Source organism: Camelus ferus, chromosome 21, assembly GCF_009834535.1.
Source record: "Camelus ferus isolate YT-003-E chromosome 21, BCGSAC_Cfer_1.0, whole genome shotgun sequence".
Lineage (NCBI taxonomy): Eukaryota > Metazoa > Chordata > Mammalia > Artiodactyla > Camelidae > Camelus > Camelus ferus.
In genome coordinates, this window is record NC_045716.1 from 25,745,738 (window position 1) to 25,762,361 (window position 16,624).

The following is a 16,624-nucleotide window of genomic DNA, read 5'->3' on the forward strand; positions in this document are numbered from 1 at the left end:
TTGGGTGTCTGTTTTTTTTTCTCTCTAAGAGGGAGTGGGGGAAGGAATCTTTCTCATTTCTTTTTGATCACAAGTGGCCTCATAAGTTAGCTGCTTTCAGACTTTGATTATGATCCATAGTAAGAAATACATTTTACATCCTGTGTTTACATACCTGAAATAATACTTACCCTTACTATTTCTATTCTTTTCTATATTCCATCAAAAAAATATTGGTTACAACATCTCCACTGATAGGTCAAGACTCAGTCTGAAAAACAGCAAAAATGAGGTTTGACACACTTCCTTTCTCCTTCTCAAGTGTGTCTTTACTGACTGACACAGCTCTGGTCTTTTTTCTTTACCTTTGGACTCCTGAGTCCACTATCATTTTTAATAAAGAGCAATTGAGAGACCTGGATTTTCTTCAAGATGTACAATCTAAAATATTCTCTCATATGTTAAACCATGTATCTAGATTTGAGGTACAAGGTCTCTTGTGGTCAGTGTTCTTTGTTCTAGGTGCAAAGAGGGATGAAAAGTCTTGATTCCTACCTAGAAAAGGGACAAAGGGATACTCGGAGCTGGCTTCTTCCCTCCAGTTCTGTTCTCAGGCTGAAAAAATGTATCTCTCCTTGGCCACTTCCCCTGGGTCTCCTCCCCTTCCTGCCTCTCCGCCAGCGTTCCGGACTACTAGGTGAGAGTGAGGCAGCGAGCTCCTCCAAAATCTGGAATTGCCGTTTGGTGGCCCCCACACTGATCCCCCCATCCCTTCTCTCAGCCCGCCCCCTTCTGGGTTCTGCTGGGCCAACCCCGCGGATTTGGGGTTTGGCAGTACAGAAACTGATGGGCCTAGAGAAGAGTGGGAGGAGCGGTCAAGGAAGACTGGGGCCCCGGCGGGGTGGGGGTCGGGGACGGGGGCGGGGGGAGGGGCAGGGAGGGGAGCGGGGGAGGGACAGTGGCGCGGGGAGTGGGTGGAAGCTGCAGAGCCTGGCTCCAAGGTTTGGCCAGGAAGAGAGCAGCTATGTAGATGAGTTCCTACAGGAGAGTCAGCTCTGGTGTTTGTGTGAATGGGTCTGGGAGAATGCAGAGAGGACAGACTGATGGAGAAAAAGAAGGGTGCAGCTGCCAAAGGAGCATCAAAAGGTCCAAGCCATTTCTTTCTTTCTTTCTTTTTTTAATTGAAGTATAGTCAGTTTACAATGTTGTGTCAATTTCTGGTGTACAGCCTAGTGTTTCAGTCATACATATACATGCATACATACCCAAGCCATGTCTATTAAGGGGAACACAACCTCTCTTTTCCTTCCTGCTCTTAGAGTTACCAAATAATAGAAAAGGATTTACTTTCCATATAATATATGTGGTGTGGTGTGGTGTGGGAAGAATGAAGAAACTGCAGAGAACAGGGTCCAGAGAGGGGTGGATCATTTTGTGCAGTTCAAGCACGAAGCAGGAAACAACTTTGGTGATGGGAGGCAGGGCTTTGGCTTCCTCTGCGGCTCCTGGAATCCGATCCCAGGATGGCTGAGCTGTGGGAACGGTCAGTGATGTTAATGCTAACACAGAAATGGAACTTTCTCCAGCTCCTGGTCTTCCTAAGCAGCCTTTCTCTAGACACCCCCATAAATTGTTACCTCAATAACCCCAAGCCCTGACAGTTTCCTTGATTTCATAAATAAATCTTTCTTTCCCAAAGTAACTGTAGTCTTAATGTTCCCTTCTTTCCTCTTGGGCTGTCTGTTTACTGGGACTTCAGCAGGGACTAATTACTCCTGTTTCACTCCTCTTCGTTCTCCTGGCTTTAGATGTTGGAGTGTATGCAGGAGAGTAGGTGAAGCCTGGTGAGCCATGATGGGGTTCAGACTATGTTTTTGAATGCCCTCCATCTGAAACGTGGTCCTGATTTGCAGCTTCCATCCTTTGTCTGGTAACAGTAATTTATTAAACTGAGATTTAAAGGGTCTATTATGTGCCCGGCCCTGGGGATAGAGCGAGCTTGCACGCAGGATCAGATTCAGGTGCCCTGGTTCCTAGTTTTATGTTATACTGTGGGGATGCTAGAACTTATAATCTCAATTAACTATTTTTTTTTCTTGTGAATTGTTTTTATTAGGATAGAGGGGGTGGGTTGGGAAATATCTCTGTGGATTGTGCCGCATCAGGGAAATGTCCTTTCCAATCTTCCTGGGATAGCTTTTGGAACTTTTTCTTTTTCTTGGAGCTGTTGCTCTTGCTGTCAGCAGCCTCTTCAGGTCCACTGCTGAGCAGCTCCTCCTTGGAAGAGAATTTCCTCTTTTTCTTGGGGACTCAAATTAATTATTAAAGGAGATTCCCGCCCCCTCCATGAAATCATTAGAAATCAAGGTGATGTTGACTTTTCTTTTTTTCTTTTACATTTTACAGCTTTATTGAGGTATAATTGACATAGAATAAACCGCATGTAAAGTGTGCAGTTTGATAAATTTTGACATATGTATAGGCCCATAAAACCATCACACCATCAAGGTAATGAACATATCCATCACTCCCAAAGAGTTACCCCCATCTCTCTCTCTCTGAAACCACTGAAAATTCTAGAAGATACAAACTAGTCCATAGTAACTTTTGATCTAGTGGATTTAAGAGAACAGAAAAATGAGCTCCGGGCCTGTGCAGACTCAAGTGTTGGAGGGAGCAGTTGGGATTTAGAACCAAATACTTGAACTTGAGTTCCCACCATTGCTGGCAGCAGAGCAGCAAGGTGAGAACCTGAGTGTCAGGAGAGGGTGGATATCCTCCTTAGGGATAAAATCTGCAATGTAGTTGGGCACGATCTAGTTCAACAGGTACTTGGGGATATTGTCCTATGGCTGTGAGGTCTCATGGGAAAGGTAATACTGAAGGTTTAAGCTAAATGTGAGGATTATTCATATTGTTTATTAAAGCACTCTTTGTTTGCCAGTTATTGGTTTAACCATCTTGTCACTGATGCTAGACTGAGAACTCTTGCAAGGATTTTATGTCCTCAGCACCTAACATTCTCTGAACAGCATTCAAGTATTTATTGAACAAGACAGTTATCACTTAGGTCCCAGCCAACTAATATGAAATTCTATGAGTTTTCAACTACCTAGTTTGGGTAAACTGCTCTAAAGTTGGTACTTTCAAGGGATCTGACTGTGAATGACGAGCTTAGTTGAGAATGGGGCCTCTGGAAAGTCTAAGGCTTTGGAGGAAGGACTAGTAAGCAGTTCAGACTGTCAGAAAGATGCCTTTCTTGGGTGAGAAAACTTCCCTTCTGTTTGCCTTCAGCTACAGCAAAGGTGTGCGGTCTCTGGTAAGTCTTTGTATTTGAGGTAGAGGGTAGGGGACCACAGGTAGAGTTAGGGTTTAGGTACACTTTGGATTTTAGTAGCCCAGGTTTTCTTTCCCTTAGGGACAGCGCCTGATTCTAAGTAGGCACCTCTATATGCTATCAGATTCCCGATCCACAGTCTTCTTTGCACCTTGCCTCCACCCTAAGCGCATACAGCAGCACAAGGGTCAGAGCAGTAGTGACAATGATGAGATCCAAGAACGACTCTCTCGATCCACTCACTAGAGGAGTTAATCTTTCCAGCGCCTGCCTCTGAGTCCTTCCCTCTCCCGCCTCAGACTCCGCCCCTCCCCACTGCTCCGCCGTCCTGGCGGGCTTACACGGGAGAGGGCGGCCCCAGCCCCAGCCCCAGCCCCAGCCCCAGCGCTGGGCCGGGCGGAGCTCCCGCCCAGGAGGAGCTGCGGCTGCAGCGTCCAGCTGCCGGACTGACCTCCAGCCGTGCAGACCGCGGGAGCGGCGCCGGGCCCCCTCCCCCCCACCGCCCCAGACCACCCTCTGAGCCGTCCGAGCCCCCTCCCTGCTCCCTGCCACTGCACTGGTAAGTCCCGCGCTCCGTACCAAACTTTTTTGCTGCGGAGTTCTACTGCCAGACCACGAGCTACACTGTGAGGGGGAGGGGAAGGGGTGAAGAACTGAGACAAGCCGTCTTGAAATGACCTATTCACGACTCCATAGCTTCCCGAAAATGGATCAGATCTCCCCGTTTCCCGAGTTGGTAGAACTCTTGATTTTAGCTGGTTAAACTTGTAGTGAGGGAGATGAGGGTATCTGCTCCAACTTCGCTACACCCTCTCCCATTTCTCTGAGATTTAGCACTTCTCGATACTTTCCCTCCACATTTCAAGTACCTGTGGCTCCCTAAAAGCTCATCCCCTCCCCATTCTGCCGTGGCAAAGCCCACTCTCCCAGGTACTTCGGGTCCACCTTCTCTGCATTTTCCCGGAGACCCCGCGATCCTTCGGGCTGTTCACTCCCTCCGGGTCTACCGGTCTTGCACACCGGCCAAAGACGTGCAGGGGCTGGGTCCGGCTGTGGAGGGAGGGGCTGAAGCTCGGGCTCGTCCGAAACCAGGCGGGCGGGGCCGGGAAGGGGAGGTGTAGGGGGCCGGACGGGGCGGAGCAGGCGGCATTTGCGGCCGGCGCCGAGGTGGAGAGTTGTGCGCCGGTCCCTGGGCCTGAGCTCGGGCTCGGGCTCGGGCGCCTGCGATGTCTCAAGATGGCGGAGCTGGGCGAATTAAAGGTACCGGCCCCCTCCCCCATCCCCATCTGCACTGAGCCCGGCAGAGCGCCGAGTCAGGGAAGCGACGGAGACGGGGTGCCGAGGGCTTGGTGGGGGCTGGAGACGTGGCGGGGACTCGCTGCTGGGGATGGGAGAAGTGGCTGTGGGCGAGGTAGGGGCTGCGGCGGGACTCCGGGGGCGGGGTCGCGGGGCAGATGCAGGGGTGGGGCCGAGGGAATTGCAGCTGTTGGGAGCCGAGGCGCAGGGGGCGGGGACGCGGGGTAGAAGTTGGATTTGGTGGTAGGGGCAGATGCAGGGGTAGGGTCAGGAGGAAAAGCTGCTTCAGAGGCACTGGGCGCGAGTCGATCAAGGCCCAGAGATTCGACAGTAGGGGGCAGATGTTGGGATGGGACTGTGGGGCAGAGGTACGGAAGGCTCCAGGGGGAAATGTGCTGAGAGGATAGAGGCTTTGGGGCTGCTGTTGGGATCTGAGCCTTGGGAAGTACCAGTAGGCGGCTGAGATCTAGGGGGCGGGGCTGTGCGGGCGGATAGATCGAGGGGTGGGGCAGAAGCATCCTGGAGGCTGAGAGGGAGGTCCTGCCTTAGTGAGTCGGGATCTTTGGGCAGAGACAGAGGAGTGTGAAACTACGGGATAGAAAGGGAGAAGTTCTTGACAAAACCAATGGAGAAATAAAGACAGAACAGAGGAGATAACGATGGGGAGAGAGGCAGAGGAGCAAGTTTTTAATCACATTCCTCAGGAGGAGCCCAAAGCCATAACACCCCCGGAGGGGAAGAGCCGTGGAGGGCTAGCAAGGCCTGCCCGTGGCCGGGCCTCCTAGAGACTCGCAGAAGGGAATCCTTTAAAGAGAGAGCTTGCCACGACCACACAGAGTCTTGAGAATAACTATCCAAGGACAACATGACAGAACCTTTAAGAAGCACTGGGTTCATTTCCCTGCTTCTTGGCTTTATGCTGCCCTTTGAAATGGAGCCACAGCCTTGAGCAGGCTTGAGGTCTAGTCACTGGGCCCAGTGTGAGATTCTGCACCTTGGCTTAGGGGCCCCATGCCTGCTCCTCATTCTCCAGGGCCTCTTTTGAGAGCTTTGCCCTTTCTTCTCCCACCCCTCTGGCGAAGGGGGAGGATCACTTCTCTCTGTGCAGAAGAGAAGCAGGATATTGGTTCCTGGCAGGTGGAGTAAACAGGTAGACAGGAAGGGTAGATACCTAGATGCCCCATTTTGCTGTGAACACCCTCACTCCAAGTTTTGGTCCTGTCTCCCTCCCAGAAAAATAGGACTGAGGGAAGGGTAGTTATGTTAATGACAGTGAGAAAGGATTTGGGGGCGTTCTGAGCATTGAACCCTGACCTGAAAACCCTGGTTACAAAAGCTTCAGAGGCTTGGGGAAAAGAGCTGAGGTGGATTGAGGTGTTGGGAGGGGTGGGCTGTGTGGCACAGTCCTCCAGCAACCTGGCCCCTTTCTCCCCTGTTGAGCTGTCTGGCCTGAATCCTCTTCTCCCCCTCCTTCTCCCTGTCTCCTGTCCTCTTCCCAAGAGGCTGGGATGGGTCTGAGATTCTGAGAAAGGGCAGGAGAGGAGATAAGCAGCTTAACGGAGAGTCCAGGCTCAAGGCAGGAATGGAGGTGGGCTGCGGAAGTGGACTCAGAGGTGTGCTTTAGGATGGCCTGCTGTCTGCACCCTGTCCTCACCTGGTCGACTTCCAGGCTGGGGGAGATGGCGTTGCTCAGGCTCTGGGGGTAATGGTGAGGCTGCCCTGAGGGTTGCTAAAATGGGACATAGAGGTCCTTTTGGTCATATTTGCAGTCATCCACTGGCTGCAAAGCACCTCTCTGATTAGTGCTGGATGGATGGAGGCACTGCCCACCTAGCAGCTCAGCCCAGTGTCCTTGGCAGGACGGGCCTGTGCAAGGTAGGGTTCTCAAGCTTCTCTGGTCTCCACAGCACATGGTGATGAGTTTCCGGGTGTCTGAGCTCCAGGTGCTCCTTGGCTTTGCTGGCCGGAACAAGAGTGGACGGAAGCACGAGCTCTTGGCCAAGGCCCTGCACCTCCTCAAGTCCAGCTGTGCCCCCAGCGTCCAGATGAAGATCAAAGAGCTTTACCGGCGACGCTTTCCCCGGAAGACCCTGGGGCCCTCTGATCTTTCCCTGCTCTCTCTGCCCCCTGGACACCCCTCCTGTAGGCTCCCCTGGCCCTTTAGCTCCCATCCCCCCGGCCCTCTTGGCCCCTGGCACCCTACTGGGCCCCAAGCGTGAAGTGGACATGCACCCCTCTCTGCCCCAGCCTGTGCACCCTGATGTAACCATGAAACCGTTGCCCTTCTATGAAATCTACGGGGAGCTGATCCGGCCCACAACCCTCGGTATGGCTGTTTGTGATCCCTCAGTCTTCCTGGATCCCATGCCTCTTCCACAGGCCTTTCTTAGGCTTTAGTCCTGTGGGCTCAGCAACCTAGGATAAGGGCAACTTCTGTGGCTGCCTGTGCATGGGCTTGGGAATAACTGCTCCTTTGTGTTCTCAGCATCCACTTCTAGCCAGCGGTTTGAGGAAGCTCACTTCACCTTTGCCCTCACCCCCCAGCAAGTGCAGCAGATTCTTACATCCAGGTACATCTCTTTCAGTCCTCCTGCTTCCTCCTTTGGTAGTTACCCTTAGACTCTTAGACTCCGCTCTCTGACAGTCTTCTCTTCTGCCCTGCTCCTTCCTCTCCATCTTCCTGCCCCTGCTTTGCCTCTGATTCTCTCGTATGCCTCTTCTCTGTCCCTGGTGTCTCTGTCTGTTCATCCCTCCCCTCCGGGGAACACATACTGACATCTCCTCTTCTCTCCCTGTTCCAGAGAGGTTCTGCCAGGAGCCAAATGCGATTATACCATACAGGTGCAGCTAAGGTGAGTTGATCCTTCCTCTCTGCTGGGCTCCCATGGAGGGTGGGAATGAAATAAGGGTATGATAGGTCCTACTAGGAGATATCCCTGCTCTTCCACACCCACCCCAGCCCTGGGACTCTTATCTGGAAACTGAAGGCTACAGATATCCATCACTGATTTTCTGAGGTTCCCTGCCTCTCTCTGAGATTCAGTGCAAGAAACTGCCTCCCACCCTTTCATCTTCTCTCATCTCTTACCAGGTTCTGTCTCTGTGAGACCAGCTGTCCCCAGGAGGATTATTTCCCCCCCAACCTCTTTGTCAAGGTCAATGGGAAACTGTGCCCTTTGCCAGTAAGTGCTCTTCCCTTCTTCTGGCAGTAACCCCTTCCCTGTTTCAGTTCCTAGATGTTAATTACAAACCTATTATGAAAGAGACATGCCTGGCACAGTGCCTGGGACATAGTAGGTGCTCAGTTTACTGACTGAATCAGTATAATCTAGTGAGTCCTAAGACAGGGCTGGACGAGTGTTCTGTTTGAATCCAGAGGAGGGACATTAGTTTAACCCAGAGGTTGAGGGAAGATTCTCAGAAGTGATGCGCCCAGAGCTGAGAGTTGGAAGAAGTGGGGTCTCCTTACTCTTACCCATGCTCCTCAAGAACTCAGTGAGCAGCTTCCTATTTCTTTGGCCAGTGAATAAACTCTCTCCTTTTCCCCCAGGATCGAACCCTAGGTAGTGCCCCAGCTTTGTGAGTCACTGAATGGGCCCCCATCTCCTTGGTCAGTGGGTGAGCTGACTTCCCCAGGGAGCAAGGAGCCTAAGGCAGGATGTCTTGACCAGGCCCTCCCTTCTCCAGGGCTATCTTCCCCCTACCAAGAATGGGGCTGAGCCCAAGAGGCCCAGCCGCCCCATCAACATCACGCCCTTGGCTCGACTCTCGGCCACTGTTCCCAACACCATCGTGGTCAACTGGTCGTCTGAGTTCGGAAGGGTGAGCGTGGCGGAGGCAGGGAGCCTGGGAAAGCCTGCAGGGGGTGAGAGGGAGTCACCCAGTGTCTTGGGCTGCAGAAATACCTTTCTCTTTATGGGTCTCTCTGCCTTAGCTTGCTGTCTCTGGCCCTCTTGTGACAAAGGAGGGGGTGTTGGTGGGGTGGTGGTGGTGTGCAAAGCGGAGGCTAATTGTCTCTCCCCACCTCCAAGTAGAATTACTCCTTGTCTGTGTACCTGGTGAGGCAGTTGACTGCAGGGACCCTTCTACAAAAACTCAGAGCCAAGGGCATCCGGAACCCAGACCACTCCCGGGCACTGAGTGAGTAGCAGCCTGTCCCTCTTCTCCTCTCTGCCCTGGAGCCAATTCTTCCTAGCCCTCCAGCCTTCATAATTAAACTCACACCCGTCTTGTGACACCTGCCTCACCTCTCACATGAACCCCAACCCTCCCCCTGTGTCCCTTACTTATCTCTGTGGTTGAAGAGTCAGACCATTCCCAGGCACTGAGTGACACCCCTGCATTCCCAGTTACACATTGGCTTTGCACCTCACAGACCCTAACTCCAGCCCCAGCTGGAACATGGGTTCTTCAGACTAGAAAGAGTCTTTAAGTATCATCTAATCTAACCCTCTTGGGATGTTTGAGTTCCCTCTAGGTCATCTCTACCAAAGCGTCACCTAGCTGTATTTAAGCATCTTCGGGGGCTTGGTTGGGGGGTTGAAGGGAATCCCTTCCTCCCACCTAGCCTTCATAATCCAGATCACAGACTACCCCCACGTGACATCCCATTGGCTCCCAAAGGGTTTCTTCCCACTTGTCTCTCAGCCAGAGTCATCTGTTTCTTCCCACCCTTGGGCTTCTCTCCAGCCTTGCTGACCCCATGGCTCTGGCCCTACTCTTGTTTCAGTCAAGGAGAAACTGACTGCTGATCCGGACAGTGAGGTGGCCACCACAAGTCTCCGGGTGTCACTCATGTGCCCGGTGGGTACAAGGGAGAAGAGAAGGGGTGGAGGGTTGGGTTAAGCCTCAGGACTCAGATGTGGGTTCCTCAGGCTGTTAGAGTGAGGCTCCCTGGGACGTGGGGACTCTGACCTCTGAACTCATCTCTCCTCAGCTAGGGAAGATGCGCTTGACTGTCCCTTGTCGTGCCCTCACCTGCGCCCACCTGCAGAGCTTCGATGCTGCTCTGTATCTACAGATGAATGAGAAGAAGCCAACGTGGACATGTCCTGTGTGTGACAAGAAGGCTCCCTATGAATCTCTTATCATTGATGGGTAGGGCCATTCTGCATTCAGCTTCCTTTTGCCTCGGACAGTCCACTAGGACTGTCTCTCTCTCTCTATGGCTATATACGTTTATATATAGCTTATTTCTTCTCCCATGAACCCCAGCTCTTAACCTATTTGTCTCCTTTATATAAATATAATGTATATATGTATATAAAATCTGTCCCCTTTATTATATGTATGTGTCTCCAACACTGAGGACTACTCATACCAGGAACCCTGCTGAGCACTTTGCATATCTTATCTCACTGAATCCTGTGAGATGCTGATAACCCTGTGAGACGGGTACTGGCATTATTGGTGAGAAAACTAAGGCCTGGAGAGACTTAAGTATCTTTTCTTTCTTTCTTTTTTTTTGAGATTGAGTATCTTGCTCAAAGTTATATTGTTAGTAAGTGGCAGAGCCAATGTATCCAATGTATCTCCTGTAACAACCACCTGACCTCTCACTGAACGCAGCAATCTAGTTCTTTGAGGACCTGGATGTGCTGTCTTGCTGTTCCTAATCCGCCTCCAGAGCCTACATTATGATTCGTATTCCCAGTGCCTTTTTGAGGTGGTTTACAGAGTTCTGTATCCCCGCTCCTTCTGTCTTGTCCTTAGTACTACACGGAACAGGTGCTTAGAATGTATTTATTTTAAAACTTAGCACTCAAAGTTTTCGAAGCTCTTTTACATACCTTACTTTATTTGATTCCAACAACAACTCAGAGAGGTCATTAGGGTGGATACTATCCCTGATTTACAGATGAGGAAGCTGAGGTTCAGGAAGGTGAGTCCCAGAGCTCCCTGGCTGCTGTTCTAGCCATCTCCCGGCCACATGAGTTCCCATCTCTCCTTTCCCCCAGTTTATTCATGGAGATTCTTAATTCCTGCTCGGATTGTGATGAGATCCAGTTCATGGAAGACGGATCCTGGTGCCCAATGAAACCCAAGAAGGAGGCATCTGAGGTTTGCCCCCCGCCAGGGTATGGGCTGGATGGTGAGTGACCCCCTGTCTCCCAGTTGAGCTGAGTCTGGGGTGGCCTCTTCTCTGAGACATAGTCTTCTTACTACCCACAGCTGTCCAGTATAGCCCAGTCCAAGAGGGCAATCCATCAGAGAATAAGAAGAGGGTTGAAGTGATTGACTTGACAATAGAAAGCTCATCAGATGAGGAGGACGTGCCCCCGACCAAAAAGCACTGTCCTGTCACCTCAGCTGCTATCCCAGCTCTACCTGGAAGCAAAGGGTACGAGGAAATAGGCTGAATCTATAGCAGAAGGGGCAGGGAAGACGTCGGGGGTGCTTTCTGATCACTGGGCAAACAAACCCTGGGGCACAGAGGGGACTTGGGAGGCGGAGCTGCGTGAGGGCATCTGTGTTTCCTTCTCTCCTCACAGAGTCCTGACGTCTGGTCACCAGCCATCCTCGGTGCTGCGGAGCCCTGCTGTGGGCACGATGGGCGGCGATTTCCTGTCCGGTCTCCCGCTACACGAGTACCCACCTGCCTTCCCACTGGGGGCTGATATCCAAGGTATGACGCTGATCACAGGGTGGGGCCCTGCACCGCCACAGCCTCCCCAGAACCGGCTCAGAGCCCTTGATCCTTTTCAGAGCTTTCTGGCCATCTTGCAAAGGGCCACAGTCCAAGGAACTTGAGTGTTTTGTTTGTTTGTTTTTGGTGGTGAAGGGGCCAGATAGGAAGTTAATTTTAATTTTTCTTTTCTTACCAGGTTTAGATTTATTTTCTTTCCTTCAGCCTGAGAGTCAGGTAAGTAGCCCCTTCTCCTCCCATGAACATCTCAGATCTCTGAAACTTCCTTTCTAGGCACTGAGGGCCCCCCCCCCCCATTTTCCCCAGGGGACCTAAATCTGCCTCTCTGTGGAGGAGAGGGGGCAGTACAGGCAGTTTATTTCCCTCCTAGGCCCCACTGGGACTTCCTCGGATTCTCACCCGTGTCTTCCTCTGTCCTCTATTACTTACTGTTCTGTCTCCAGAGTTCTTGGCGCAGTTCTGCTCCTGTCTGCTCACCCCCCAAACCCATATGCACTTGAGCACCACGACTGCCCCAGCCGGACATTCCACACATTTCACACGCCCACAGGGCCAAGAACCTAGCAGGCTGGTGGGGCTGGGAAGGCAGGGAATAGGGGTGGGGTGCGGGGAAGTGGGGAAGGAGTCAGGGAGAGGCGCTCCCGCTTCTCAGAGAATACCTTGGGATCCCAAGGGGTTGATTCATCCCATATGATATTTCTGAGACGAGGGACTGGGAGGCGGGGACAGCCCAGATAATCTCTTAAACCATGCTCTTGATTCCTCCCAGCACTACGGTCCCTCCGTCATCACCTCACTAGACGAACAGGATGCCCTTGGCCACTTCTTCCAGTACCGAGGGACCCCTTCCCACTTTCTGGGCCCGCTAGCCCCCACGTTGGGGAGCTCTCACCGTAGCACCACTCCAGCACCCCCTCCTGGCCGCGTCAGTAGCATTGTGGCCCCTGGGGGGACCTTAAGGGAGGGGCATGGAGGACCCCTGCCCTCAGGTCCTTCTTTGACTGGCTGTCGGTCAGACATCATTTCCCTGGACTGAGTTCCTGGCTTTGGGAACCTTCACTGCCTCCTGACAGCTGAGCAAGTATGCTGTGGAGTCTGAACCCCTGGCCACCCTGACCCCTTGGGGGCTTTGGTCAAAGGCCAGAGAGACCTTCATGGACACCTGTTTTTGGCCTTATCGCTGCCTGACAAGTCCAGCACCCAAAGGGTTAATATTTAACCTCTTTTGAAGGACATTCGGGGTGTCTGTTTTTGGACGTATTCTTTGAGGGCCGCACATTCCTTTGGGTATGTTAACCTAGGCAGTAGCAGGCAAATGGGGTGGGATGTGAGTTGGGGAAAGGGCTGAATCCTCAGCCTTAACTGTGTAGAGCCTCGTGGGGAAGGGGCCCTTCTCGGGTCCCCTAGGTGCCCTCTCTTCCCATTCCCCAGAGCCGGCTCTGTTCCTTCCCCATGTCCATTGTCTCTTCATGTCCATTCCGTTCTCTTTGGCCAAACAGACAGGTGGAGTAACTGAGACGGGCAGACACATGGACAGAGAACTCTATTTTGGGTTGCAGATTTTTTGTGCATAAACAAGAAAAAACAAAATACTCCAAAGATGACTTTCCCTGCCTCCTACTTCCCAGTAATGACTGAGAAGGGGATAAGGCCTTAGCCCTGATCCCCAGGGGTTTGGGAGAAGGGCCTGGCCAATTGCCTGGGTCTCTATTTATATATTTAAGTTCACAATGTTTCTCATGCTGACCAGCCTGAGGCCTGAGCTTCTAAAGGCCCACGGGCCTGTGGTCAGTTCTGGATCATTCTGCACCTTTCCTGGGAGGTGGGAGCACCCACGCTCTCCCCCATCTCCTTTTTAAGGCTCCTCTAGGGCCTAGGACCTATGTTGTATTCCCACAGTTGTAACAAAGTTCTCACCCATAATAAAGGTTATGAATGTTCAGAGTGTCACGGAGGTGGGCTGGGGAGGGGGTTAATCAGATTCCTGGTCTGGCAGGGAGAGGGTCCACATTCTGTTCTTCCTTTGCTGGCCCTGGGTCCGAGTGAGCTCCACTTCCACGTGATAGGGGTGTCACACTGAGGATTTTCAAGAGCAGTTGTTCCTTCTTCCTTCCTCTCCCCCATGCCCATAAAAACACCAGACCATTCTGCCCAACACTGTGGAGTCCTTAGGGCCTCATCCTTACCTGCCCAGGTGTTGCAGCCAGAGCCTGAGGGCAAACTTGGTCCCTGTGCTGACCCTCTCTTGGCTGTCGGCCGCAGCTGGGGTGGTCCGCAGCAGTGTGGACGTGGGCAAGGCCAGAGGTCGAGCTCCTCCATCCTCTCCTAGTTCCACCGCACTGCGGAATGACAGCTCCTGTCTGTGCTGTGCCTTGTGGCTTCACCCACTTCGTCTGATCCTCCCAACCACCAAAGGGAGGAGGAGTGGGTGGGTGTTAATGCCCTTTTACAGAGAGGAGGGTTAAATGACTTGCCCCTGTGAGAGAGTGGGACTGAAGCCCAGGTCTTCGGTGCTGGCTAGTTGGAGCAGGAACCCTTGGAGTATGATGGGCAGTATCTTTGATCTCATGTTCTCTCTTCACTGTCAGTTAACCAACTCCCTAAATCTCCCCCACAACACAAAATTCTCTCCTGAGGAGGAGACAGAAGCTGAACTTCTCAATGTGTATGTGTTGGTGTGTTGGAGGGTTAGGGAGAAGCTCCTACTTACGGGACAGAGGGTGGTAGGTCCTGGGGAAGATGTCTGGGTGTCTCTGCCCCATCCTCTGTGGCAGCCACTGCAGCTGCTACATCTGGTCCCAGCCACATAAAGGCGCTCACCTCTCCTGGGTTTGGTTGGATCCGGGCCTGGGGCCAGACATGTTGATCCCTTAGTCACGGGCTTTCTCAGGAGACCTGTTTCTGATCGCAGCCTACCCATGGGTGGAGTGGACAGACTTGGGGCAGGGGCAGGGGAGAGGCTATTGGATTTCTTGCTCATCTCTGGCCTTCCCCTCCCCCACCCTAGCCATAGTGAGAACCAGTCTGCTTGGGTCTCCTAAGCCCCATTTCCTTCCTCTACTGCCCGCCCTACCTGCAGCTGCTGCTGTGACTCCTGGGAGATGACAAGTAGATAGAGAATGATGTGATGGTATCTGGGGAGACCCCAGCTCAGCCTAGGAGGGTAGGCAGACTAAGAGAGAAGAAAATGGCAAAAGTAAGAACTTTCTGTCCCTTGAGACTTTGTAAATGCAGCCAAGGAAGTGGAGAGTAGAAACAATGCAAGAGGGACACGGGTAAGGGCTGTGGGATTGGGGACTTCAGACACCCACACACCATCATTTCCCCTGTGGTCAAAGCAACTAGGCCAGTTCTGTGGGCTTCGGTGGGTTAGAAGTTGTCGAGGGTTCTTGTTTAAGTAGGAAGGAACCTCTCCCAGGTCCTTGTCTCACCTCCCATAGCCCCAGAGGGACCCAAGAGAACTGGCCCCGGGGCAGCTGTAGTCCACTCTCCTCCCAAAGCTCTCGAAGCCCTCCGTCCAACAGCTGGGAGAGAGAGGGCAGGAGGTCAGAGAGGCCAGCACCTGACTCCTCCAAGTCCTGTGTTTGCCCTTCCCCTGGCCCCCACCCAAGGTGATCCCAGACACAGTCCCTCCTTCAGGGCAGGGTGCAGGCTGGGTAAGGTGATCGGTTACCTCTTCATCAAGTTCCACATGCCCACCTGCAACAACAGTGGGGCCAGTAGGTGAATGATGGTGTCCTTGGCCAGGGACCCCATGCACTATTTACACCGCCCCCTCCTCCAGGGGGCACAGACGCTGTTGCAGCCCCTTGTGATTTTGGGACCTAACACATTTCTGGGCCTACTTCTCTGTCATTCTCAGACTGGGGATAGCACTGTTGGGTGAAGGGGAAATTTCTTTCCTGGACAGGGCCTTGTCCTCAGGGCGCTCACCTGGGGGTACCCAGAGGTTGGGTGAAACGTTGAGGGTGCGTGTCCTTCGGGTCAACAAGACGGTCTGATCGCTGGACTGCAGAATGACCGCCACACCCAGATCCACACCTCGATTCGTGGGCAGCTCGGCCCCAGGAGCCCCGGGCTGCTGGTCCAGGGCCGCAAAAGGGCAGAAAGGGGGTCGCTGGTGGGAGGGAACCACTTGGGTTATCGCTTCAGAAGCCGGGCGGGGCTTTCAAAAACTGGGGAGCACCGCACGACGGGGGGATGGGGGAGGAGGCCGAGCAGGGGCGATAGGCTCGGCCCGCAGGCCCCCGCCTCCCTCCCGATCCCAGTCGCGCCCTTCGGCCCTTCACTGCCCGCTGCGAAGCCCCTTCTCCCGACCTGGAGCGGAAGCCTGGCCGACGCGCCTGGGAACGGCCTGTCCGAGAGGACGAGCTGTCCCCGCTTCAGGCCGCAGTGCGTGGCCCCCGGCCCAGCGCCCAGGAGGCCACACACGCTCTGCGAGAAGCTCACGGGCTCGGGGCGCCCGGAGCGGAGCAGCAGCACCCGCGCCGCGGCCATAGCGCGCCCCCGGGGGCGGGGGACGGGGTGCTGCGGCCCGCGCGGCGCCCTCTGCCGGCCCGGCCGCGCTTCCCCTCCCGGCGCTCCGCGGGGCCGGCGGGAAGCCCGGCTTCCGGGACGTCTCCGGAGAAATTTAGGTGTGACACTTGGGGGCTATCCATGCGGGTAATAAATAAATGACAAAGGGGAGCACCTCTAAAACCTCAGCCCCTGTTTTTCTCCCATCTCTGTGTAGGGAAATGATCCCCAGACAGGGATTTCTGGACTCGCAGGTCAACACCCCCTAGCCACGCGCGGGGGTATAAGCGCCCCTCCACAGCCCTCTGCGCACCTATCTTGCTATAGAAGGTGACACCTCCAATTCGTGAATTAACAGCTGTCTCCCAGCCAGACACCCAGGAAACATTTCTGACACCTCCCCTTTCTTCTCACTCAAATGGCAACCAAGTGCAGCAGACTCTGCCTCCTTAAATGTTCTCAAATCCATGTCTTTATCTTGTCTTTTACTTCCAGCCTCCATTACCCTAGTTCAAGCCTTCCTCATATTCTGCCTGAGATATTATTGAAAGTCCTGCCCGCACCTCATATTCTGCCTGAGATATTATTGAAAGTCCTGCCCCCACCAATTCATTCTCTCCAGTGCTGCCAGAGTGATCTTTCTAAAACGCAAATTTGCTCATTTTGCTTCCCATTGCTCTCAGGATAAGATAAGCTACTTAGCCCCGTGTAGCAAGAATCCACCAGTCCGTGCCCCTGCTTGTCAATTCTGGTGGGACTTATGCCCTATTTTCTAGTCATATCTTATTTGCAGTTCCCCCAAGAAACAGGCTCTGCTTCCTTCCGGGATCCTTGCCCCCTTCCACCTGGCA

General features: G+C 53.2%; 2 protein-coding genes across 5 annotated transcripts; one reads left to right on the forward strand and one right to left on the reverse strand.

Annotated features, from left to right (window-relative positions):
* Positions 1-4,430: 4,430 nt before the first annotated feature.
* PIAS3 (protein inhibitor of activated STAT 3) lies at positions 4,431-13,200 on the forward strand. The gene is given in 15 exon segments (XM_032464421.1): positions 4,431-4,576; positions 6,520-6,744; positions 6,746-6,938; positions 7,098-7,182; positions 7,414-7,464; positions 7,704-7,794; positions 8,300-8,434; positions 8,647-8,752; positions 9,342-9,415; positions 9,549-9,709; positions 10,570-10,703; positions 10,784-10,952; positions 11,104-11,237; positions 11,437-11,474; positions 12,028-13,200. Coding segments are annotated over 15 exon segments (1,887 nt in total). The 5' UTR covers positions 4,431-4,552; the 3' UTR covers positions 12,295-13,200.
* On the reverse strand, positions 10,380-15,814 carry NUDT17 (nudix hydrolase 17). Of its 4 annotated transcripts, none has more exons than XM_032464425.1 (8): positions 15,576-15,807; positions 15,192-15,375; positions 14,932-14,957; positions 14,690-14,782; positions 14,332-14,430; positions 13,969-14,105; positions 13,445-13,597; positions 10,380-10,939 (listed from the first exon to the last, which is right to left on the reverse strand). In XM_032464425.1, exons 1-8 carry the CDS (start codon positions 15,753-15,755, stop codon positions 10,936-10,938), a joined length of 876 nt encoding a protein of 291 aa, XP_032320316.1. In that variant the 5' UTR covers positions 15,756-15,807; the 3' UTR covers positions 10,380-10,935. The 4 variants fall into 4 exon arrangements, with proteins under 4 accessions (XP_032320316.1, XP_032320314.1, XP_032320317.1 ...); XM_032464423.1 differs by lacking the exon at positions 10,380-10,939 and adding an exon at positions 12,787-13,334 and having other exon boundaries at positions 15,576-15,806; XM_032464426.1 differs by lacking the exons at positions 10,380-10,939; positions 13,969-14,105 and adding an exon at positions 12,787-13,334 and having other exon boundaries at positions 15,576-15,814.
* Positions 15,815-16,624: the final 810 nt, after the last annotated feature.

What these genes read in the sequence shown, in the direction of transcription:
- NUDT17 (XM_032464423.1), bottom strand. Translation starts at nt 15,755, where the DNA reads ATGGCCGCGGCGCGGGTGCTGCTGCTCCGCTCCGGGCGCCCCGAGCCC. An exon ending in TCCCTCTGGGGCTATGGGAG is followed by an intron (nt 14,431 to 14,689) that starts GTGAGACAAGGA and finishes CTTCTCTCTTAG; the next exon opens with TCTGCCTACCCTCCTAGGCT. An exon ending in AGTCACAGCAGCAGCTGCAG is followed by an intron (nt 14,106 to 14,331) that starts GTAGGGCGGGCA and finishes GTCTGGCCCCAG; the next exon opens with GCCCGGATCCAACCAAACCC.